This window comes from Microdochium trichocladiopsis, assembly GCF_020744255.1.
Source record: "Microdochium trichocladiopsis strain MPI-CAGE-CH-0230 chromosome Unknown B0I36scaffold_9, whole genome shotgun sequence".
Lineage (NCBI taxonomy): Eukaryota > Fungi > Ascomycota > Sordariomycetes > Xylariales > Microdochiaceae > Microdochium > Microdochium trichocladiopsis.
The window spans coordinates 418,942-443,088 of NW_025763552.1; the positions used below are offsets into that span (position 1 = coordinate 418,942).

The window sequence follows — 24,147 nt, forward strand, 5'->3', positions numbered from 1 at the left end:
AGCACGGGCTGGCGGCAGTGCGTTACAGAGGCATGCAGCCCCCTCATATAGAAAGAATAATCGCTATTTCGCGACGATAAGCTCGATTTCAGTTTGTCAGTCTGCCAACCAGGGCCGGTATAAAGAACTCATGTAGAGGTTTGTGAATTATGAAAACTAATGAAACTTGACAGATGATAAATCCTTTAAGCAACAACACCGAACCTACTCCTCGGGAGTCTCGACGAACACACCCGAGTCTCGCGAGTCGCGCTTGCTCCTCTTCCGAGGCCCGATATCAATCTCCGCCTCAAAAACGGGGCCATACAGCTCGGGCGAGATGTAAAAAGTATTGACCTTCTTCCCGCCCGCCTTGCTCTTCAAGCTGACCCACGCATGGATCCCCCGGCCATCCTCCAGCGGCCGCCTCTGCACCGCGCTGATCACGTCGGTGTACTTGCTCCGGAACTTGTCGCTCACACCCACAGCGTCCATGTACCCCTCCACCCGGTCCCGGACGACCTGGTCGTCGCCCGCGTACGCGATGATGGGGAAATGCACCGTGCCCACGGGCCTCAGGGGGTCTTTGCTCGTAAACGCGAAACAGGTGAGCAGGCTCTTCCCCTCAAAGGGGCCCTCCCCTGCCTCTCCACCAGCCATGCACCGGACGAACCGCTCGACCTCGTACGCCGAGGTTTCCGGGCACAACCCCGCGAGCTTTCCCGCGATCTCGCCCGCCGTGGTGCGCGGGTGCGAGATGTACACCTTGACGCGGTTCTCACTGGACGGGCTGAGATCCAGGGAGAAGTACACGACTGCGTCTTCAGTGCCGGCCATCATGGCCTCGAGCAGGGCCCAGGACTCGGCGAGACCCAGTCGCTCGAACGCGGTGCGGGTGATCCCCGCGGCGTGCTGGCTGCCCTGGGCGCGCGGGTTCAGGTAGATCTTCCACTCCGGGCCGGACTTTGCGGACAGCGCGCAGCTGAACCACGCCGAGAAGAGACTGGTCTCGTCAAAACTTGTTGTTGCGCTGTCTCCCTCTTGCTCGGCCGTTTCACTCCCTCCGGCGTTGTTGTTGTATATGGCGAGACCAGATGGCTGGGGGGGCACGAACAGGTCCCGAATCAGCTCGAACCGGTCGAGCGACACCGTGTCTTGGTACTTGGCCCCGATCTGCCGGGCCATGCTCATCGCCGCGTCGGTCAGGGCGGGCAGGCTGTTGTGCGTGGGCTGCGCCTCGATCAGGAACCGCAGCTCCGCGGCGCCGCTGCGCTGGTCGATGGCCACCGAGTACTCGTACGGCGAGTGGTCGTTGCTCACCTCGGAGATCCAGCCAGCAAAGGCGGCCTCCTTGTCCTCGGGCGACGCGATGGGCTGGGTACTCCAGGTGCCCGTCGAGAAGGCGAGGGCTTCGGTGAGCTGCTCCTTTTCGAGGGCCGTCTGACCCACCGCGTGGGAGAGGTGTGCGATTTGTCGCTTGGCCTCGCTGAGGTATGTGGCCTGGGAAGCGGCGGGCACCACACCACCACTGTGCTCGTCAGGGAGAGAGATGGCCTTCTTGACCGGAACAGGCTTGAGCCCACACGAAAAGTGCCTGAGCCGCATATCCCTGCCCCGGGAGATCTCCACGTTGGGAATCGTGTGGCGGTGGTTGTACAACTCCAGGATCGCGGCGACCGTGTACGTAATGTGCTCCTCGGACAGCACGTACCGCGGCACCGCGAGCCTCACCAGGTTGGGGATCAAGGCCTGCTCGGCGGGCGGCTTCTTGTCCCACTCCCAGCCAAAGGGCCCAGCCTCGGCCGCCCGGATGCCGTACTTCTCGAGCAGCTCGAGCACGAAGCCCACCGAGGCGAAGTCCCCCGGCGAGCGGTCGCAGTACTTGAAGAAGGCGTCCATGTCAAGGTATACCGCGTGCCCACCGGGCGGGAGCAGCACCGAGACGCCGCTGGCCTGCAAGCGCTGGGCGAAGCGCTCGACCTGGCCGATCCGGTTCTGCAGGTACGGCTGCTTGACGACCTCGTACAGTCCGGTGGCGGCGGCCATGAGGTCCCGGCCGCTCACTAGAGAGTTTCGATTCGTCAGTCCGATCATTGCATTCACGGAAAGGGAAAGTAAAAAAAAAAGAAAGGAGCCAGTTCAAAAAGAAAGAAAAAGCAAAGACTCACTTCCGCCATAAGAGTCGTTGCCGTAGCACAGAATCTGCCGCTCCTTCATCCTCATGCCGATGCCAGGGTACTTCTTCGCAAAGAGCGACTCGTCCTTGAAGCACAGCGCGCCGCCCATGTTGGCCAGCCCGTCCTTCTTCAACGAGATGGTGAACCCGTCGACATGGGTGAACATCTCCTGCACGATGTCCTGGATCATGACCCCCGCGTAGCCGGCCTCGAAGCGCTGGATAAAGTACGCATTCTCGGCGAACCGGCACGCGTCGAAGAAGAACGGAATACCCCTGCGGCGCGCCAGCTCCGACGCGGCACGGATGTTGGCCATGGACACGGGCTGCGCGCCCGCCCAGTTGTTCGTGATGGTCTGCAAGATCATCTTGACGTCCGAGGGGTCCTCGAGGGACTCGATGTACGCCTCGGTGGCGGCGACGTCGAGGTTCCCTTTGAACGGGTTCTCCCTGCCCACGAGCTCGAGCGGGAACGGGTCGTTCAGCCCGGGCTGCGTGAAAGTCTGCAGCTGGAACCCTGCGACGGCGGCATTGGCGCCCGTCGTGTCAAAGAAGCCGTTGCTGATGATGACGGGCTGCCTGGGCGGCGCGATACTGCTGCGCGGCGCCGCCTCCGCGATCATGAGCCGCAGCGTGGAGAAGAGCAGCGCCTCCGCGCACCGGCCCTGGGGCACGAGGAACGTGTTTGGCCGGATCAGCTGGAACGGCCCGCCGTTGACGAAGCCGCCCTCCTGCGGGAGGAGCAGCTCGTCGCGGTACAGGGCCATGTCCGCCTTGCCCATGACCATGTCGTGCACAACGCGGCGGGCGCCGGCGGCGCCGCGCTCAAAGGTGTCACGGAACGCATCCAGGAGGCAGTAGTAGCCCCAGTTGCGGCCGTAGCTCTCATCTCCGCGGAGCACTGTAACGGGAGGAAACGACAAACAAAGCTGTTAGCCGCGTGCCCTGCATGGCTTCTGCCGCTTCAGAAGAGGGCGGCCGGCCCGAAGGGGGCGTCGGTGGTGCAATGTGGCGTAGTCCCACGCCAAGACTGGAATGCAACATGACGCTATTGTATGTAGGAGCAAAAGGGGGCTGGAAAGGAGAGACCAAAGGAATGGGAGTGCGGGACATAGAGACGGGTGGTAACTCACTGGCAGCCCATTGGATATCTGTCATGGCCGATGTGCCACTGTCAGAGAGGAAGTCGCACGTCACGAGCCCTGCGGGAAACGCAAAGACGTTGTACTCGACATCTTCAAGGACTTTGCGGCGCTGTTCTGGTGTCACCGCTAGTAGTGAGCGGACAACAAGAGCATTGTGTGTTGGAGGAAGTGGGACCGCGGCCGAGGCGGCGGCGGAAGGTATTGTCTTGGAATGGGAGAAGGCCATTGTGTGAGGACCTGGTGACAAGTTCTTCCAGTATGTGCAGGGAAGACAACAACGAGAAAAGATGCTAACCTCCACACAGAGTGAAACAGTTATTCGAGGTCGTCCTGTGCTTTCGGCAAGAGAGGTTTGGGCAGTGGAATCTGGTTGTCCGTGGCATCCAGCCTGCATTATATACCAGTTCCCAAGAACTCTATCAAGGAGGAGACCGTAGACTCGTACACTGTCACGCTTGCGGCCGTCGTCTACCCTGAGAACGCCACCATGGTCCTCGCCTCCGCCTTCCCCGACAGGTCATGCCATGACATGTGGTCAGCTTGGCCAAGTCTATGAACGACGGGGGCCTAGAGCCAGTTGGTCAGCCTTGAGAACCAACAGCAGCGGCAAGTCGCGTGTTCCGCTCGCCCTTTCCGCTTTTTTTCTCACCACCCAAGACACCATGGTCTAGCGTATCACCTGGCCAATCCAAGGAGGACGCAGTCCAAGATCCAGGGATGAAGAACTCAGCGCGAACGCCTCGGGTGACATCTTGGACCCCGGCCCAGGCCGCCAGGCGGGCCCGAGGCACTGGGACTAAGAACGAAAAAAGACGTTGTTGCAACGCATGTCTCAGTTCGGGGTTTGTCCGCCTGGGCCGGCCTGGCGAATGAGAAGGCCCGGACGTGGAGATCCCTAGGACCGGACGACGTCCCCTCTCGGTCAGTTCTAGAAGTCTCACTGGGTTGCGGGCATTCCATCAGGCTGGGAAGTTTTCCCGTACCCGCGTGACCCAAGACACCCGCGACCCGCCCTGATGGATCGCCCTCCTCTTTCTGCTCAGCTGGTCTTGGTTGCCCACCCACCGGGCGCGGAAGGTCTGCAGGAGGGCACACATGTCTCACAGCAAGTGGAGGTGGCTTGTTGGGGTCGTGGTACCCGGTAGGCAGACTTAGACGCAGTCGGACCAACCGCCACTGGCGTACGGCGTCTTACATGGGTGTGAGTGGGGGGAGCCGGTGTAAGTGAGGTTTGCCATGCTGCGGTCCTGATCGTCGATTACCAATGCCAGGGCAGACCGGATTGAAATGTGTCATGCTAGACACGGCGCCCGGTAGACTGCCTTGCGAAAGGTTCATGTCACCAGCGAGAACGCCTTGTCCGTGGGCCCTGAAAATGAGGTGAGCAGGCAGGCTCGTATGTCAGCGGCCCCCCACGGGACGATCTTACGCCGTCGAGATATCGACCCGCGCACCACGCGTCCGCGGCTGCAACCCCGAGGAGCCGCGGACAACTCGCCAAAACTTTCTGGCTCGGTCATTATGTCTCTCTTGACTCGTATGGTCTCATCTTTGTCGCTTTTTATTCGCCCGGGACGGGATTTTAATCTGCCGATTCTGCCCGTAGGTTTGACAGCTGTGGCGTCAGTGGAGCGCAGCGATATGCAACCGCGCGAGACGAGGAGAATCCCGTTCCGCCATAGTTTCCAACCGAGCACTACAAAAGTACTCCTCAAGCCACTTAAAGTTTAATATTATGTGTCTTGGGGCATAATGCGGGAGATCTGGTGCATTTCCAAGTCGCCAGAGGGTGTCGTGTTGGGCATTTCGGTGGGTGACAGGGTTACGGCTGTCTTGTCTGCCAGCTCCACGAACGACAGGGGTGCCGAGAGTTGTCGAGGGCCAATCGCCGGCATTTCAGCCGAGTCGTCTTTAACTTGCGAATCAGGGCGGGACCTTGTGTGACAAGGTACAGCATAGTCACACCAGTGGGCTGCGCAGCCTATCCTGAATTCTTCCGTCATACAACGTGACCAGGCGATCGGATCCCCCTGTCAGAACTCAGCCCTATGCCCTGCGTGCTGACGAGAGTCGGCTATACCAATCCGTGCATGCTGGTGTCATCACTGATATCACATGCGGGCACGCCTTGCCATTGTGCACTTTTGGGTGTCGTTGGGGCTACGCTGTCCGGTGCTACTGTCGTATTCGAGGTCCTCAGAGCTGACTTTCTGTGGTCATCCTCGAACACATTGCCACACCAACAGCGCGTCTGCCCCGAGTCGCGCCACCACTAACAAACCCAAACCCGACCCTCCTTTCACGTCACGGCACTTCTATGATGTGCCGGTTGGGTTTGCCGGTGGGTGCCATGGCTGCAAGGTACCCGACGCGAGACTCCTGAGGCAGTCTCTGGGCACGTGCGAGAGGCGTCAACCGCTGAGCGGACCGAACCTTCGCTCCGGCCGATGAGCTTGCATGTGCAGCGACACCGGGCGCGTTACTTTCCGCCTTTGAGTTTCGTGGTTCGTCAAACTCTGCATGAGTTCTAGAAGTTTACCCAATCGCGCGATCTGGTAGTGCGGTGTCAAGGGCGATGCTGGTTCGTGACGACATACTGCGCCAGTGTACGACGGAGGGTGACTTGTTGGTCCGACGGCCTGCGTATGGTGCGATTTTGATATATAGTTTTGCCGTGTATTTCAACCCTCCGGTTGAAGCACGAGCTCTGAAGCCACGTCGCCAGGTGGCCATACACAGTCCTCATAGAAAGACCGGGAGGACTGTGGTAAACTGAGATGCGGACTCGCTTGCTGAGGATTTGTGATTGGTCTGGTGGATATTGAAGATTTTGCAAGCACTCAAACCTTCCTGACTACCCGTATGTGGAAAAGAACTATCACGGTGCTGCAGGTTGGTTCATATGCATGTTCCCAGAGGCGCGGCCCGCAGCAAACGCTATTTCTCCCCGAAAGACCTTTTCCCATGTTGGAAACACGATCATAGTCCTCCTGGTCTTCTTCAAAGGCTTCTAAAGCATGTTTGAAAGCCATGTACGTCAAGCTTCAGTAAATGCGAGGCAGTAGCTTTGCCACCCGGGTTGGTGCGTGCCCGTCTCCTCTGGCGTTCCCGTGCCTCCGTCACAGCGATCCCTCCTCCTCCGTCTCCTTGGCCTCTCTTTCTTCTTCGCACCCAGACTCATCACCCTCACCATCCAATTTTCCCACCATATCGCCATCCTGTCTAGGAATGAGCATGTAGCCCTGATGATCGTCGGGCTTTACTCTCAACTTCTCCCTTGCCCATAGGGACACCCAAGCGACGCATATCGCCAACAACGTCCACAGACTCAGCACCACAAACCCCTCACCAATCTCCGCGTGCATGCCTCCTCCCAGAAACCCAGCCCTCATCCCGCCTGCACAATCAGGAACCGCCGCTGCATCACTCTCGACCCCATCAACAAGCCTCTTGACCCTCCATGCCTGCACCCCCAAGACCAGCACCGCAAAGCCGTAGACCCCACCCAGCACCGCCAGGCCACTCAGCCGCCTGCGGCTTCTGGCTCCGGGACCCATCTCTGACTCTGCCTGTATCCGCTGCCTCCCGTCGGGACACTCATCCGCCTTTCTTTCCTCCGTGGCGGTTTCTTTGCTGCTGTTGTTGTTCTTTTTCTTCTTCTTCGTCGTGTTGGCCAAGTCCCCTGGTGCGTAAGAGAGCATGTACACCTGCGTCACGACGACAGCTACCAACACCATCCCCGCGGCATAGTACGCCAACAGGGGGAACAAGTTGTTAAACCTCTTGCTGTTGACAGTGCGCCTGGGCACCAGCTGGCCCGTGCTGGTGGTGTACGTGTTCGCGTGCCGCCACCACGCAAGCAGAAAATCGTTCGTGCAGGGCATTCTGCTCCTGGGCGGTAGGGACCTCCTGCTGCTGCTCCAGATGCTGCTCCATCCCCAGATGCCTGCCCTAGTTTCTGGGGCCAGGAGGCACGCGTAGTCGTCCTCTGGTAGGCCCATGCGCCGCGCGACGAGTGCCAGGTCCGAGGGGAAGTGGGCGTAGGCGGCGGACCAAAGGCCGTCGATGTTGCGGATTATCCCCGTGGAGGGGGACCAGCGCGGGGAGGCGGGCCAGGAGAAGGCGAGGCTGTTGAGGAAGAAGGAGATTTTGATTTGGTAGTATGCCGTCGTTGTGGCTGGCGCGGAAACTGCTGACGGGGAAGTCGGCTCGCCTGAGTCATTGTTGTTGTTGATGTTGTTGCTGTCGTCAATGACAGTGCCGCTGTCACTTTCTTCTGGGGAGGGCAGGATCCCGTAGAAGTGCACCGGTGCGAGAGAAGGGAAGACCAAGTAGCCGACGCCGTCGGGATAGTCGCCATCCATCTGGAGGGTGCCGGCCATGAGTGTGGCCAGGAGCGACAGGCCAGTGAACAGGGTGCACAGCACCGCAACGGCGGCGAGGAGCGTCCGTGTAGCACTTCGCATCCTGCTTGCTATTGATATCATGGTGACCTGTTGTGATGTTGGATTAGGATACGTATTGCCTGAATTACACGGTGACGCCAGGCGGCAAAAAGGGGGTGCCGTTGGCATTGCTGTTGAAAACAAGTTGGAGTGGAGGCAGGCTGTGTCGCAACAATCCACTTAGTCAGCCACCCAGGCCATAGTCAGCTTCGTGATGGGCTTGGCACAGGAACAGGGGTACATATAGCAAGGTCTCCCATGGCAGTCACTAGTTACAATCATGAGTCTAATAACGGCATCCTGAGCCGACGTCGGGAGTCAACGACGGATGATACCATTCTCGTAAAAGAGGCTTCTAGATTCTATCGTGTATGGCGCCCATGGTGTCCTGTTCTACAATTATGCCTCGTCCGGGTAAGCATATGTCTGAAGACCCTGCACAGGCCGGGGCCCAACGTCCGCGACAAGGCTAGCCTTGAAGTCGCGGATGTCTTTTATGTCGATACGACCTGTTGTGGCGCCTTGGTTGGTTGCTGATCCTGCGTCCCCAGCATCGAGTGGTTGCTCGGCAGCCTTGTGCGAGCGGAGGTATATCGCCAGTGTCGACCTTTGAGACGAGCCCGGTGCAATATACGTGCGCACAAACTCCATAAGGTCCTGTTTCCTAACGGCCAGCACGTGCTGTGCGTCTTTCTGGGCTGTTTTGCAGCTACGTCAGCGGGTTTTCAGCACACACAAAACGCCGGGCATGCAGTCTCGAAACGTACCTTGCTCAAAGTCATACCCCTCATCACGGATCCGCACCCAAAACAAGTCGTTCTCCTGCGTCATATTCTTCGGCTTCTCCAGCATCTTGTCCACGACGCCCTTCTTCTCAGCCTCAAACTCCGAGTCCGTCATCTTGCCGAGAACCGTCTCTTGACCGTCCCGAGCCTGTTCCGATGGTGATGATGATGGTGTCGACACCACCGCGGGACCGGCCACGGTCTGCAGAAACGCATCGATCCTGGCCTCGAGATACTCGGGCGTCTTCTCGGTCTGCACCTCGATCGCGAACGCCGACACCCGGCTCCCCCTCGCCCCCGGGGAGGCAGACATGCGCGTGCGCACCACGTAGCCCAGCTGCTCGGTCGTGCGGAGCTGGTGGAACACCCGCGGCCGCAGGATGTGGCAGATGAGCTGGAGCCTGGCGCGGAGGCCGCGCAGGGCTGTGGTCTCTGGCCTCTCGCCCTCGCCGGGTGAGGGCGAGGCATAGACTGTGTTGTTGGGCAGGAGAGAGTTGGGCGAAGGAGGGCCGAGCTGTATGTGGTATGAGATGCAGTTGTTGACGTCGCCCGGGTCGCGGATGGTTTCTGCATAGCGGAAGTTTACGCCGCGTGGGATGACGAGGGCGCGGGGTATGAGGACCTCGAGTTGTCGGAGCGCCGAGTTGCTGTCCTTGCTAACTTCCTGGTCCGTGTCTGTTATAACCGGCGCACCGGCCTTGGGCAGTGAGGTCGACGCTGCAGTCCCGCGTAGGCTGTCCTCCACAATCCCCGTGATCCTCTCTGCCTCCTGCCTCGTGACATTACCATGGCAGTACATCTCTACAAACAGCCGCTTCAGGCACTGCTCGCGAAACCCGCGCATCGAGTCCACAGTGACACTCTCCAGCGCCGGCACAAGCTCACGATACAGCCGGTGCGGCGCGGCGCTAGGGAAGTCGGCGGACAGCAGCCACGGCTCGTATGCGGGGATCTGGAGGCACGGCTTGCGCAGCTCGCTGTTCCTGCACGCGCGGAGGAACCTCTCACGGAAGATCTCGAGCCTGTCCCCGCGGATCTCGAGGTCGCGGAGCACCACGGCGAGGACCCTGGAGAGCAGCAAGGGCAGCTTGTCGTTGTAGCCCGACACGCGGATCATGAGCCCGCGAGTGCCTGTGTACACCGAGTAGTGCAGGCCGGCGAGGGAGGCGGCGTACGCGTAGGTCTGGAGGGTGTCGGTGACGAGCTCGGCAAAGAGGTTCGCGTGGGCCTCGTTGGTGGCGCTCGCGTAGACGGCCGGGTTGTGCAGGCTTGCTGTTATGATGGCCTTCGGGACGAGGAACGTGTCGTCCTTCTTGTGCCAGCAGCGTACAGATGGGGTGTCTTTGAGCAGGCGCGGGGTTTTGTATGCTCTGGCTTCAGTGTCGATTTCGAGGTTCTTGGGGATGAAAGGGTTCTTCGCTGGTAAGTGCAACTCGGCGGGTCGGGTCTTGTTGTTGTAAATGTCGTTGAGCTCGGACAGCAGTTGCTCGGGCAAGGGCTCGGTTGTGTACTCTGTGCCGTACCACTTCTCCTTGCTCTCCCAAGTTCCCGGGTACCTTTGCGAGATGAGCATGATCTGGGTCCTGCTCGGTCGAAGCAAGTCGAGCGCCTTCGTCATCAGCTCCAAGTCAAAGGCCTTTGCCCGCTCCCCAATGCCAATGTACCATTTTGGAGGCACCTGGGTCTGCATCCGCCGACACGTGGAGCTGGTGAAGGTCCGCGACTCGCTCTTCTGCCGGTAGTAGAAGGCGAGGTCTGCGAGGTGCCGGCTCTCGTCGACAAAGTCTTTGAGCTTGGATGGGTCCTCCTGCAGCATGGAAATGTACTGGAACACAGCCTTTGCGACGTCCTCGTGGTGCTCCAGGCCCTTTGTATAACATTTTTTGTCAGCCTCACATTGAGTTATGGGCTTCGGTGTCCTGTCGACTTACAGCTTCAGTTAAGCCAACCTCGATGCCCAGCACGCCAGACGTGCCGGGACAGATGGACGTTGTGCTCGCGGAGACGGAAGCCGCCCACGTCTTGTCCTTCAAGTAGGCCAGTAAACTGCCCTCACCCTCGTGACCGAGAATCTTGCAGAGGTACTCGCCGGGCCTGTTCTCGTACAGCAACTCCTCGTCCAGGAAGGGAAACGACACGCGCAGTCGGCGGAAGTCCATGATCGGCCGCGTGTATACTCTGCGCGGCAGCTGCTCGTCCGACCACAGAGGCACGTCCTCCCAGCGGTTCTGTGGGAGGTCCTTGTTGGGAATGTCCGAGAACATGGTCGCGACCCATTCCTGCAGTGTGTCCAGCGACTCCTTGCCGAGGACGCAGAGCTTCATGAGGTTGGCCGAGTAGTGCGTCCTGTGGAAGTCGACAAACCGCTTCCGCATTTCGATGCCCTGCTCTGCCGGCTCGTCGCGGAGGGTCTTGAGGTTTCCTGTGGAGAAGCCGTTATAGGGATGCTGAGGATTGCTGAGGGACCGACCAAGCTGGAACAGCCGACGGTCGTCGCTCTGGTACTTGAGCTTGAACTCGGAGTCGACGGCGTTGATCTCGCGGTCGACAGTGGACGCGAGGAAAAGGGGCGAGGTGAAGAACTGGCTGAAGCGGTCGAGAGCACCATAAAAGGGCGAGGGTCCTGGCTGTTGTGATTCAGAGTCGCCGCTGGCTTTGGTGTCGTCGGCGGTGACCTGGAAGTGGTACACGGTGGCGCAGGGGCTGGTGCTGGCATTTGAAGCGCCCGCGTGGGACCCGATGAAGGATTTGAAGTCGTTGTCCGCCGGATACTTTTCCGAGCCCATGAAGAGCAGGTGCTCGACGGCGTGGGCGAGCCCCGGGATGCCCCCGTCGCGGAAACTGCCGACCCCGACGGCCAGGGCCGCGCTGGCCATGTCGACCGTGGCATCGCTGGCCAGGAGAACCTCGAGCTGGTTGGGCAGGCGGACCACGCGGTACTCGCGGTCGTCAGTGACGGGCTTGTCGAGCTTGTCCGTGACGAGCTCGACCGCTCTTTTGCCAGGCGTGGGAGGGGTCGCCATGGTCGAGGCAACTCGACGCCACTGGGCAGTAGCGGCGGCAGAGTAACAAACAGCACGCTTCGCAGTTGTGGAAGTCAAGGGTCTATGTGGAATAGTTGTCGTCAATAAGGAGCGCCATGTCCTCATTGTTTGGACGGGTTTTATTGTCTTGAATGTGCTTGTGCTGTGATAGGCTTGCCAGCCCAGGAACCCCGCTCGTTCCTGTGTCCGCCTTCCATTTCAGTGCTTAGTCATCTCCCCATAGCGCGCTCAAGAACCACAGCCAATGACTCGGCTAATACTTCGTGTCTGTTCTCTTACACACTAGCGTTTGAAAAGGCATGAATCGCTATAAGTCCGTCGGATGGGAGGAGATGCAATAGACAAGAAACGTCCAGTTCTTGAATCGCACTCCTCTAAAGGGCAAACCTCACAACTTTCTATTCCTGCTGTACATGGTTGCTGAATAGACGTTGTCTATACTTGAATTTGGTGGGTTTGGTCTCACATAGAAGTTCTCGCAGATATTTACTGCGACTCTTCAACTGGTTTTATGTAGTTGGCCTGATGCAACACCCGCAGCCGCAACACTCCAGTCAAACTCGCTGGACCGCACATAAGGCAGGTCCGGCTGATTCTCAATCTCCTCGGGGGTCAGACTGCTCTGGACGTAGTGGGCGTAGCCATAGTAGCTCGCCTGGTCCCGCGGAGTAGCCGGCCCCGTCCCGTCGACATACGGATACCCCCACACGGCCAGCTGCTTGCCCTCGAGCGCCGCCGCATCCCCGGCGTCACACCCGCCCACCGTGCCGTACCAGCACCGCTGCACCGGGATCCCCCACAGGGAAGCAGCATGCCCAAACTCGAACTCGCCGGGCGGGATCGTGAAGTTGTAGAACACGGTGCTGTCAAAGTTGACCCCCTCCAGAGCGTCCTGGTCCGCGTCCGGGCTGGCGCGGAGGGCCCTGATGGCGCCGGACAGGTCGCCCGAGATGTACTCCCAGGACTCGGTGTCCATGTCCCGCGCGTAGCTCTTGAACGGCAGGACCATCGGGTACCGGTCGATAGGGCAGTCGCCGGTGGCGCCGGCCTCGGCCGTGCAGTCGACGACCTTGGTCAGGGGCATCTGTCCGCCCGGCATCTTCTCAAAGTACCACTCGGCCGTCGAAACGTACTGGCCCTGCTCAAAGTCTGATGTGAAGTCGAAAGTGCTGCATTTCCCGGTTGCAAGCCGCGGAAGGAAAGCCGCAGCCGCAACGAGGGCCATGTTATTCAAATGTCTGGCCATATTCGGAGGCGTCAGTGGTGAGTGGTGAGTGTTGGAAGTGCTTGTTTTAGCGCAGGAGGCTGATGACGGTCTGTGATGGACAGGACTTTGGAAGGGGTGACGAATCTCCATCTCATATACCGGGACTAGATATCCTGGAACAATAGACAATGTGCATCCTGCGCAGATATTCTGGTGAGTTCTCACATCGACCTGGCCTTCTCAGCGCGCCTGGGCAGAGTTGAACTTGCCTGCCCGGCAAATCTAGGCACCGACTATCAATGTCTCGTATCCCAGCCCAGTCATAAGCGCACTTGCTAAGCAAGCAATGCTGGTGGAGAAGCGCCAAACGGAAACTCGATTTTTCCGAAAAGAGAGCCGCTTCGCTGATGACCTTGCCGCACAGGCCGGCTGGGCACTAGGGATGCTCTCGTCCCAGGAGCTGTGAGCTATGGTGCATGTAGGACAACACGATGATTTAGGAAGGTGATTTACTGTCCGAGGACGGCCCACGTACTGGGAGGATTCCTTAGGCAACAGCAAATGTGCCTGTCGAGTAAGTCGCCGATTGGAGGCAACCAAGCATGCGTAGTCAGGAACGGAGTGGCTCGGCATGCCCCACGGGGTATACGGGAGGGAGTATCAGACCACCACGCAATCCTTGCAAATGTCAGGGGCGCGGCGACGGGATGCCGTCAGGGCGGAGACAAATTCCGTCCAGCCGTTCCTTACGAAACAGCACCTCAAGGGGAATTGGAACCCATACAGCACTCACACCGGTCCAAATGTCCCATGACTGAAGCAGTCCGTCATTGGAAGTGTAGGACTGGAAATCTTTTGAGTGTCGATCAAGGAATCCTGCAAAAGCTGCCACTGGATATGGCCGCACCGAGTCTAGAAGGCAATTGATCTCTACTAGTGACTGAGCGAGATGTGCTTGGCGTTACAACAGCCCAGAGTGAGCATCCCCATTATTCGCACGTCTTGATGTCTGGGCCATCAAGGCCAGAGAAAACAGATGTGTCAAAGGAAGTGCAATTTCCACGAGCACACACGAACCACAATTGTCTTTCGGAGGCCCGCTTGCGGCCGGTCAACCCTTCCTGAAGATCTCCTTGTCATACTCTTCCGCGGGACACAGATCCTCCCATCGCAACAGCCCATCAGGCTTGGTCCACACCGCACCCGCGACTTCCAGTGCAGGATTTGCCATGTGATGCTTGAGCTCCGTCTTGGGCTTGAGCGTGGCATTCCGGGCCATCGACTCTTGCAGCGCCTTGAACAGCTCCCGCGCGCGGGGCACGTACCACATGCGGTCCCAGTGCTTCTCTCGGTGGCTCTTGTCGCCGTTCATATGCCGCAGCACGGGCATACGCGACATGCATAGGTGCGTGTACAGCGGGCGCGACAGCCACGGCGACGGCCATGCCGCAATGTCGCCGTCAGTCGGGATCCTCGCATCGGCAATGTCATGTGGTAGCGCCTCCGGCAGGTTCGCCGGGCAGTCAAAGTCTGCGAGCCGCTGTCCGATCTGCGCGCTCATCGCCTTCTCATCGTCTCGGTCGCGGTATTGGATCCACGCGGCGTCGAGCTCCGAGTTGATGGTCTGGTGGCCCAGGTCGCTCGCAAAGTCGAGAAAGATGCCATGTTCGTATGGGTTATCCCCACTGTCCAAGTCCACGTCGAACTCTTCGTGGTGAAAGCTCGGGTTGAGCACATTGTCGATGGGCGTGAAGAAAACTGTCGAGGACCGCGGGCGAGTTCCCACAGGGGCGTACTGCAGCCGTATCTTCTCCCGCGCAAACTCCTGCCGGCCATACATGGCCGCGAACACGCTCTGGTCGGAACCGTGATACACATAGTCGCTGGTGTGCGAGCCGTCGTCGTCCGGGTCCATGTCTGGCTGCGCCTGAATGAACTTCCAGGCCTCCTCGTACATCTCGCGCATGGCCTTGGCAGGACCCAGGACGTAGCCCGAGTTGAGGTAACGCTGCCTGACGCTGTAGTGGTGGTTGTGCCCGATCGCGGTGTCCGTGTTGGGTCCGTAGATCTGGGGCATGGGCGAATCAGGCACCGCGTAGCATGCGACGGTATGAGGCTCGTTGGGTGCGCAGCGCTTGCCGGCACCAAAGATGATTCTCTGGCTCAGTCCCCCGTCCTGGACGGCCGTCTTGCCAACAGACTCGACCAGACGCTTCTGTGCGGCATCACGGAGCTCGTAATACCGGCTGATGAGGGTAGACCTGGGAAGCTGCAGATGGACGTCGTACGCATCGAGCATGAGGACCAGCTCGTCGTCCTGGGACGGGTCGAGCGCCTGCAGGTACTCGAGTACCCTGAACACCTTGGCCAGGTGGCTTCCTCCCCCGAGGATCCAGGCCTGCTTGTACGTATCCCGCCACGCTACAATTGTCGGGTTAGGGTAGTCCAGGAGCGAACAACCAAGGACCAACTTGCACAGATTCACGTCCTGATGGGAGGCTGGGATGACGATGTGGAGCTTGACATCTTTGAAGGATGGATGGCTTCTCGTGCTGCCGTTGCCACCATCATCGTGCCTTATGCTGCCCAACTGGGTGTGCGGTGTCGTAGCGTTGATGTAGTTGTCCCTGTACTGTCGAAGCTCATCAAGGCCAGGCCAACTTCCCCTCTACAGAGCCGGCCGGTCAGCTGAAACGCCCATAGAATAGCTCATCCGCCCGCATCGAGACTTACTGGGACCGCTATTAAGCAGAGGATAATGGAAAGCGCCAAAGCGGAAAAGCCAATGATATGAAACCTACGTGAGACAGAGGCTCGGCTGCGGGTTCGCCAAGCCTTGCTATCGGCTTCTAAACGCCTTCTGCCTATCATGGTTTTGCTGCTGCCCCGAGTCCAATGGTCGCGTCTCAGAAACGAGATGATGGTTCACACAATTGGTACGCGTGCCCTCGCGGATGCGGATCCCGCTGGGTCTTATACTTGAGCCGCACTACGCCAAGAGTGTCGAGGTCCCTGCGCCCAAGGCCCAGCGCGTCCCGGCCAGGCTTCACCCATCACGCGCTATCATGCAAGCGGCAAATGTTTTTTTCGCCGTCCGCAGTCTGTCAAGGTATGTACTAGCGCAGCGGTAAGGGCGGCCAAGCGGTGATCCAATGACACGCACGTCTCAATCGCTCAGCCTCGTGTCAAAGCTTCGACGCGCAGACATCATGACGCAATCAACAGTGCAGACTGCAGAGATCTTCAAGGCGCCCCTGAACTGATGGGACTCTGACGGTGTTTTGATATCCTTTCCGATCACAGATTGAAATAAGGAGTAATGAAGGCAGTAGAGTACCTACCCCGGCAACACGTTGCCTGACGACATTTGAGACAGAGTATGCTGGCCCCGACGGCTGGCCGTCCACCACGAAACCCGACCAAATTCGCTAAACTCGGCGGTCCAGCACGCCGTGGCGTGTCTCTTATAGGACATGGGGAGTCCAGCTTGCGCTCATGCCGTGCAATTTACAAACATCAACAAATTGATGATTTGATCGTGCTGCTTCTCACGTAAGTTGCTCAAGCGGTCTCTGCTAACGGCAAAACCGACTGTGAACCGGTATTGGAAGCTTATCAGATTGATAAGCACCGGCAGTGAGGATGATATCATGCGGCTGGTCCATGGCTAGCCACCATAGCCGGAGGGCTGAGCCGCATCATGCTTGTCCTGCAGGCTGTTTGTTCTTCGCCTCTTGCTCAGCCAATGAGACTCACCAAATGGTGGACAACCCCGTGCTGTGCCACCAATGACGTGAGGCTCTGGGCACAATGACGTATCGTTCTTTGGGCAGTTCGGGAAGGCCAGCAGGGATCTTGTTCCTGGACGGGATGGGCTAGAGCATGCAGGCTGTTGTGCTGTGGGGACTGGAGTCCGTCAGCTCAAGCCAAGACGCGAAATCGGTGGCGGACTTGGGACATTCGAAAGTCAGGTGAACGGTGATGGGTCTCGTTGCAGAATGCATTGCGCTTGAATGAGCGCTAGATAACAGTACAGGGATTGATTCTTGATGACAAGCAGAAATACAGACAAGTCTATGGAATGACAGAAAGCCCAGCGAAGGCTGTCTAAAAATAATACAACGAGCGGAACAGGCAGCGGATACAAGGCTGTCGAAATAGACAAGGACGTCGATGAGCATCCAGCGTTCTCCATGCAGACAGCAACCCATCGCTACAAGCCGTAAACTTCAGCATGTGTGGGGATAAGTCTCAACACTTCCTGGAGCCACAATATTACAAGGGTGCGTCTACTTGCTCTCGACGCTAGAATCAGGAAGGCCGCCCTGGTCAGCGCAAGGCACGGCGCAGTCACCGCCCCACTTGACGCCGTTGTTGGAGAACTGGTCCTTGACTCCGAAAGCGCACAGGCCTGCGCAGTCTTCGCCGCCCGAGTACTGGCAGGCTGACACGCGACCCTCAGACTCTGTTTGCGTGATGGAAAGTCAGTCTATGGCTTTACATGCATGATTGGGACAATGCGAGATCAATACTCACTCCAGGTATCCAGGACAATGTTGTAGCCATCCCTGTAGAAGATGTACTGCGGGTGGCACAGGCCCTGGATCGAGCACTTTGTAGTTCCCTCGATGCCGCCCCAGGCGTGACTGTCCGTGGCGGTAAACTGGACACTGTACTCGCCCATGCCTTGGTCGTCCTTGAAGTAGTGGACGGGCGGGGCATTGTTCTCAGGATCAACCCAGCCAGCGCTAGAAAAGAAACAGTGTTAGTCAAGTATGAGACAGACGGAGAGAATGTCAGAACGGTACTCACTTGAGATTGTGCGTGGCAGTGGCACCGCTGGATCCGCGGTTGTAGGTACGAATCTCCTCCTCCCCGCCAGCGTGTGTCTGGAAGTATGTCCGGCACTTGGTCTCGTCGTGCCAGACCTGGTCTTTCATATCACCAACAGCTCCCGCAATCGAATTTGCAATCTCGCCGAGGAAGGGCGCGACCTCCTTGGCGACCTCCACAAGCACCATGCCCGAGACGCCAAGAATCAGAGTAACACGTTTGTCAAGGTTGTTCTCGCCAGCAGCTGAGCCTGCCCGACGAGCGACTGGCTGATAATCGCCCTCCATAAGCTTACTCAGGGTCGTGTTGTGCAGGGCCTCGAGTTCTGCAAGGCGCTCGACGTCACGGATCGGGTGTCCGGATATCTGAGGCATGTTGGTCCGAGGAAGGGCCTGTGCCATTGGCGCGGCGAGGAGGGCGATTGCGGCAGCGGACGAAGTGAACTTCATTTTGAGACAGAGTTTGATGTTGCTTTTGTTACAAAGGTGCTGAAGGGTTTGTATAATGGTGGGAAGGTGAAGAGGCTGAGATCGCTGATGGTAGTGTTGATGTGAATGCTGGAGAAGATGCTGGTTGTGCTGTTGATGATGGTCTCGGATCCAGCTAGACAACAGCCACGGTGACCATCTTTATACTCGAGCTCGATGGCGAAAATGGCTACGAGCGACGAAGTCATCACCATCCTCTCTCATCAGTGACGTTGTTTGATGTGCTATCTCTCTTGCCTATTGTTGCGACAACTCAAAGCTGCTCGCAGGGTCAGAGGGCACAAGGGCCTGCTTGTTCTGATGATCATTACGTCTTGAGCCGGTTGCCAAGTGATGCACATCACTAGGTCCTTCTGCTCTGCCAGGCGGATGGCCAGCGCGCGTCAGCTCAAGCCGCTGTTCATGGTCAGAGATTGAGGCTCCCATGGAGACCGATGTTGACATTGCCTCTGCCAAGACGCAGAATGCCCGTCTTGGCCGACGTCTGCGCTTCTATAATAACGCTACGGTATCCCTGAGGAGTGCTGATCCAGCTGGACATATGTTGTCTCTTGTGTTCCTGCGCAAGGGCCTGAGGATGCATATCTCCATACGAGACATGTCTCCTTACCAGAGGGAGTTGCATCAGTGTGAGCCGCCAAACGAAGTGGGGCACGTCAGCATGATGATGTAATGGGTGAATTAGCTAAGCTGATCGTGATTGGACACTTGGCTGCCATATCCTCCACATAGTGGATCCAGTTATTATATTTAGACAATGACGCAGCTGGAGACGGCTTGTCCAGGCAGGGATGAGAGACCCTTACGAAGCGATAGTGCAGTTTCTGTCACATCCCTTCCCGGAGGAGGACTTGACAGTCCCGGAATGATTCTCTCAGGATCGACACCCCTGTCTTGCCACGTTTTCAAGCGCTGATCAGTCTCGCGGGTGGCTGCTTTCCACTGAGGTTTAACGTCGTAGAGTAAGGTGCTATGAAGCCCCCGTGTGCAAAGAGCCATTATATGACAGCTGGCGGATTAGACAGACTTCTTTCTTCTTCATTCACTCTAAACCTCTGGGATCTTAAAGCTTTCGAGGCTAAGCGCTATTTCACATTGTTAGTTTACTGAAGAGTGTCGGTTAAAATGATCTTTAATTATAAGTCAACCCTGGTTGTGCTCTCCAACATCCGCAATTGCATGTTTATAACGTCAAATAGAGAGTGCTTCTCCCCGCTAGGTACTATGCTCGGCAAGTTTCACCTCTTAGTCGTGGTTATGCGTCCACAGACTGAATGTCGGCAATTCCATTCGGAAAGCCATCCTCAGAATCAAGCCGTACAGACGACTCACCAGATCTCACTTCAGAAACTGCCAAAATCGTGCACCGTGTTCTGTCACAATGAAATTCACTTGGAGATAATTGGCCATTTGCAGTGTTTCTACTGCTAACCCTCTGTGACTCACCAAACTCCCCTTGCACCCTGCTTGTCTTTAAGACAGTCTTGTTAAACGAAGAAGTAAAACTACCCCGCGCTTCAGTCTATTATAGTATAATGTCGTTAAGTGCTAGAAAGAGGTGGTGCAAAATTGAATACTTACTAACAACCTATTTAAGAATTGTAAAATCATATTAATAACTATTCATAGAAGCATAAATAAGCTGAGCGTATTATAACAAAAGGGAATTTAGTTATAAGCGGCGAGGTTACGTACTTACCGCTTACGGCTTGTTTGTCTTGGACTACATCGTTACATCACTATGGTTTAGTCTAGATCGGTCCTTGATTCACGAGTGAGTCCTCGTGCTATAGCCCAGGCGTTACCTAGAACGGTTCCAGGGCCGTACTCCGAAGATTAGGAATATCCGCCTTCCGCCAAGCGTACGAGATACTGTCCTATACCATGGCAACCGCGAGTCGCCGCTCCCGGAGTGATCCACCGCGACTCTTCCAACAATTATTCTTCACATGAGCAAGGGACGCAAGTGTGTTCAATCCGAATCGAGTCATGGATGGTCGGGTGGTAGCGAGTGCAAGAACTCCGTATTCCTCCTTGGTAGTGCACGGGACGAGTGTCCTGTGGGTACAGCGTGTCTCTGTTTGTGTCGGTGGAGGCTTACAGAAACGGGTAACAGAGCCAGTTCTTGGTGACGAACATGCTCCTATTAATCATAGCTCTTTTATCGATAATCGACATTGAGTCCGCCGACGGTACCCGTCTGTCAGTCCCGGACCAAGACTTTACCCCTCTGGCTTATCTGATCTGAAGCTTAGCATAGGCTAGAGGGCGATACTTGGTGACTACAAGGCAGGGAGAGGTACGGCCTTCGCACCAGGCAATCAAGACAGCAACCACTGGTGGACGTTCTGTTCCCGGTAGCAGCGAAAGGGTCACCTTATATAAAGGTAAAGTGCACCGAGTTGGTTCTCAGGTCGGCTACGCTGTTGAAATTTTCGGCAAATCCGCGTGTGGCAAAGGCGTTTTAAGTGATGTTCAGCAGCGGAAATGTCGAGCGGGTCAGAACCAAGACCAGGAGACACGACAACTCGAGCTACATGCTTGAATGGTCCGTCAGCACTCGAGACAATACGCTTCCGCAAGATGTGATGCCTGGTCGATATGATTTCACTCGTAACGTGACGTTGTCTTTGGTATTCTCCCCTCTTATCTGGTTCGTTCGGAACTCAGAACAAGACAGTGGTTTTCCTTCGCCCGCGGCTCGCAATAACGAGGGAGGCGGCCACATACCAACAAGAAAAATGGATATTACAACTCTAGGGATCTGCATTGGCGTCGTACCTATCCTTTCCACCGCCTCGACGGGCTCGTGGCATGGACAAAGAGACTCTGTGCACGTTCTGAATTTCACGGGAGAGCACCATCACCATACCATCCGAGGTGGGTGCCAAAGAAAAATGCCTCGCCTGGTTGGTGGTTTTGGTCAACTACCTTGGGGAACTGGGGCATTTTTTTTTGGCACCCACCTCGCCATCCTATGATTACGATGGTCAATAGCTCAGTGGGTTTGTCTTTCCACTAGTCCACCGCCTCACTCACCGCGACGCCAAGAATACGAGCTGCTCCGCAAGAACGTGGGGAAGCCTGCACGGCCGCCGCGCTGATCAGACATGCGACGGCTCGCGCTGAAATAGGTCGTTACATTCACTGGATCGCCATATTTTACTACCTTGTCTGCACTATATCTGTGGTAACAGTGCCTTGCGCTAGTAAAACGCTGGGGCAAATCACCAGATCGTACGAGTATCTTGGGGCTGCACATATGCTGGTTGTTGGGCCTTGCTATTTGGTTGAGGTCGCAAACCATAATCAATTTTCCGCACCGCTGTAGCTAGATACCATTCCAGCTGTAGTGTTCGTGACCGAGAGGTGAGCTGTAGACAGTGGTCGTGGCAAGAAAATCTGTGGACGCTTGGGACAGTGGATGGAACAGCACATCTGTGCTAGTTGAAGCGTCAACGGCACTGTAAATGCAACTACGCCACGGCTGCGTCGAGGATTCTGTCTGGCGCCCTGGATGAGAACTGAGGCAACCGGTGTCTCCACGCGCATGGTCGTGGCAGTCGGCTCTGGCATTTGTGTGAGCGAGTAATGACGTTTAGTTTCGAATTGATCAGTCCTGGAGAACAGAGTTCGTGACACGACCAAGACCATGGATCTCCGAGCAGATTCCCGCATGGGGAATTACGTATGTGCACAGCATGGAACTATCAAGGGGCCTGAGCGGGGCACGTTTGGACACTACCGGCGGGCCTTTCATCATGGCGAAGCAGAAAGAATGCCGCTGGCGACGGCACGAAGGGCGACTGTGTCGAAAAAGCAGCGAAACGCGCGAGGCTGTGGCCAGAAAAACCCAACAGTTTAGGCCCAGATCGTGCAGCAATCGACCCAACTTATTCTGTCCAGTGCCTTGCCGCGCTGAAGCTTGAAAAGAACCCCTGTTGATACAGTGGGGCATCGTCATTTCTCGTATTTGCTGGCCGCATGATGAGAGAGAGCAAGGGTCCAAGCCAAGCCCTGGGGAAAGGGACCGATGATCAGTAGAAGAGGTGACCTGCTGGCTCCCGACGTTGCCGGCCCCGGCCGGCAGGGCACCGGCCGAAGAATGCCGTGATCATGTAATTGTTGGGGGCGAGATGGCTTATGGTCTTAAGCCGGACTGCGGCAGTGCCGCTCTTGTTCCGCTTTGCTTTGCACTATGATTGGTGCGCAAGGGCAAAGCCGCCAAAGTCGACGTGAGCGGACGCTTGCCACGTCTGTAACACTGTGGATGCGCTAGCAGAGGGCTACGTACTGGCGATGACGTCCTCGCCCGCTCAGGCCCGCCGCCTCGTTTTATTTTTGGGGGCACGGGCAGGTCGGGAGCTAGCCGCCCTGAGAGCTGGGGCCGTGACTCGCTCAAGAAGGCATGAGATGGATCCAGAAGCAGTCCCTGGGGCGGCCGAACTCAGCTAGTGCCTTGCAGCCGTCTGAAATCGCTGCTTGTAACGTAGCCGTCGACTTCGCCACGGCAGCCGGCACGACAGGACGATCCTGTTACGTGCCGGCCGTGGTACGAGAAACAGCGGGCTGCTCGTGTCCTTGGGAGGCAAAGATCACCAAGCCCCGCAGTTCGCATGGGTAGCGGGTAGCAACATAATGATGGGAGATGAAGACAGGGCAGGGGGAGGCCGAGGCGGTTGACAAAAAGAAAGCCAGGCACTTCACCGCCCGGGATCTGCATCAACGTCCGATTTATTTTGTCAACCCTCCCGGAGGCCCCTAGCGGCCCTTGCCCACAAGCCTCGATGCAGGCAGCTCAACTGCCGATCTGTGGCACCGGACCCCTGCCACAGCCTGCGTCATCGTGCCCGTTGTAGCGTGGACCCTGCATCGTCAGGCCTCAACTGCCGGAAGACGATTCCTGTATATATATCGCGGTCTTGGACAACCTATCGAATTGCTGTCACTCTATCATCACCATCAGCATCTACAGACATACAATCAAACACACTCTCTACAATCACACTCTACAACCACTTCTTCCACCCCAAAACCACCACCACCTCAACCGCAAACATGAAGTTCTCCGTCATCGCCGCCCTTGCCGCCACCGCCTCGGCCGCCGCCATCAAGCGCGCCGATGTCGATGCCATCTTCGACGTCAGTAGCTTTGAGGCCAGCTGCGTTCCCCACAGCTCTCAGTGCATCTACTCGTTCAAGCTCGCCAAGTCTGGCACTGGGGAGACCGAGGGCGTTTCCTGCAGCGCCTATGTCACCGCCGACAGTGGCAACACCCTCCCTGCCGTCGAGAACGGCACTTGCGAGCAGTCCAGCCGCACCTGGAAGATTGTCAAGTCGACCGACGGCCTCGCTCTCTTCGCCTCGCAGCAGGTCACCCCCGCCTCCAACGTCACGGGTGTCCACCAGATCAACAACTCTGAGCTCGAGATCACCACCCCCGAGAACCCCAACGGTGCCGTCCAGCAGTACATTGGTGCCCCGGCCTTCACCCTCGACCGCCCTCAGTACGAGTAAACCTGAGGCCCTTGTATTTCTGGAAGCATTCTCAGTCGCAAGCATAGCATTCCCTTCTGGTTTACGGCATAAATAGATGGCATTGGACATTTTGTATGCATAGATAGGCATTGTGCCAACTTTCCTTAATCATTGTTACATAATAGAGTCACGGCATAAATATGGCAGAAATTACCTGATCACCCAAATGATATCGCTGCTTACGTGATACACTTTACTACCACACTCAGCCAATCACCTGTTGAATCGTCAATTCATGGCACATTTGGCCGGAACTTCTTGAACTTTACGTTGTTCACGCCCAATCATCACCCTCTTTGGTGGTTCGAAGCTGACCACTAGTTACCAGCTGACGAGGCATGGGAAGGCGTTCTAACTTGTTAATGCACAACACTGGCCGGCTGAGCCCCTCTGCCCTGACAACTGCACATTTCACACCACACAGCACCAGCTGCCTCCACTACACAAAAACGAGAACGGATATTGTCTCATCGCCCCCACACGGTAAACACGCCCAGCCCCTACTCG

At 57.2% G+C, this 24,147-nt stretch overlaps 7 protein-coding genes across 7 annotated transcripts; 1 reads left to right on the plus strand and 6 right to left on the minus strand.

Annotated features, from left to right (window-relative positions):
• Positions 1-69: 69 nt before the first annotated feature.
• B0I36DRAFT_434194 (beta-eliminating lyase) lies at positions 70-3,534 on the minus strand. The gene is made up of 3 exons (XM_046162690.1): positions 3,289-3,534; positions 2,148-3,056; positions 70-2,042 (listed from the first exon to the last, which is right to left on the minus strand). The coding sequence occupies exons 1-3, from the start codon at positions 3,524-3,526 to the stop codon at positions 205-207; spliced, it is 2,985 nt and encodes a 994-aa protein (XP_046008018.1). The 5' UTR covers positions 3,527-3,534; the 3' UTR covers positions 70-204.
• A 2,580-nt stretch (positions 3,535-6,114) lies between these two features.
• B0I36DRAFT_331478 (uncharacterized protein) lies at positions 6,115-7,819 on the minus strand. Its single transcript, XM_046154986.1, has one exon. The coding sequence runs from the start codon at positions 7,785-7,787 to the stop codon at positions 6,420-6,422; it is 1,368 nt and encodes a 455-aa protein (XP_046008019.1). The 5' UTR covers positions 7,788-7,819; the 3' UTR covers positions 6,115-6,419.
• A 325-nt stretch (positions 7,820-8,144) lies between these two features.
• On the minus strand, positions 8,145-11,553 carry B0I36DRAFT_352701 (peptidase M16 inactive domain-containing protein; the record flags this gene model as incomplete). The annotated part of the gene is made up of 3 exons (XM_046157139.1): positions 8,145-8,443; positions 8,513-10,397; positions 10,462-11,553. The coding sequence occupies 3 exons, from the start codon at positions 11,551-11,553 to the stop codon at positions 8,145-8,147; spliced, it is 3,276 nt and encodes a 1,091-aa protein (XP_046008020.1).
• A 520-nt stretch (positions 11,554-12,073) lies between these two features.
• Positions 12,074-12,799, minus strand: B0I36DRAFT_415841 (uncharacterized protein; the record flags this gene model as incomplete). Its single annotated transcript, XM_046162052.1, has 1 exon — positions 12,074-12,799. One exon carries the CDS (start codon positions 12,797-12,799, stop codon positions 12,074-12,076), a length of 726 nt encoding a protein of 241 aa, XP_046008021.1.
• Positions 12,800-13,892: 1,093 nt separating this feature from the next.
• Positions 13,893-15,652, minus strand: B0I36DRAFT_376460 (uncharacterized protein; the record flags this gene model as incomplete). The annotated part of the gene is made up of 2 exons (XM_046160455.1): positions 13,893-15,413; positions 15,515-15,652. 2 exons carry the CDS (start codon positions 15,650-15,652, stop codon positions 13,893-13,895), a joined length of 1,659 nt encoding a protein of 552 aa, XP_046008022.1.
• A 1,180-nt stretch (positions 15,653-16,832) lies between these two features.
• Positions 16,833-18,102, minus strand: B0I36DRAFT_274027 (uncharacterized protein). The gene is made up of 3 exons (XM_046151339.1): positions 17,594-18,102; positions 17,318-17,529; positions 16,833-17,246 (listed from the first exon to the last, which is right to left on the minus strand). The coding sequence occupies exons 1-3, from the start codon at positions 18,061-18,063 to the stop codon at positions 17,071-17,073; spliced, it is 858 nt and encodes a 285-aa protein (XP_046008023.1). The 5' UTR covers positions 18,064-18,102; the 3' UTR covers positions 16,833-17,070.
• A 5,058-nt stretch (positions 18,103-23,160) lies between these two features.
• On the plus strand, positions 23,161-23,619 carry B0I36DRAFT_352706 (uncharacterized protein; the record flags this gene model as incomplete). The annotated part of the gene is made up of 1 exon (XM_046157140.1): positions 23,161-23,619. One exon carries the CDS (start codon positions 23,161-23,163, stop codon positions 23,617-23,619), a length of 459 nt encoding a protein of 152 aa, XP_046008024.1.
• Between the last annotated feature and the right edge of the window lie 528 nt (positions 23,620-24,147).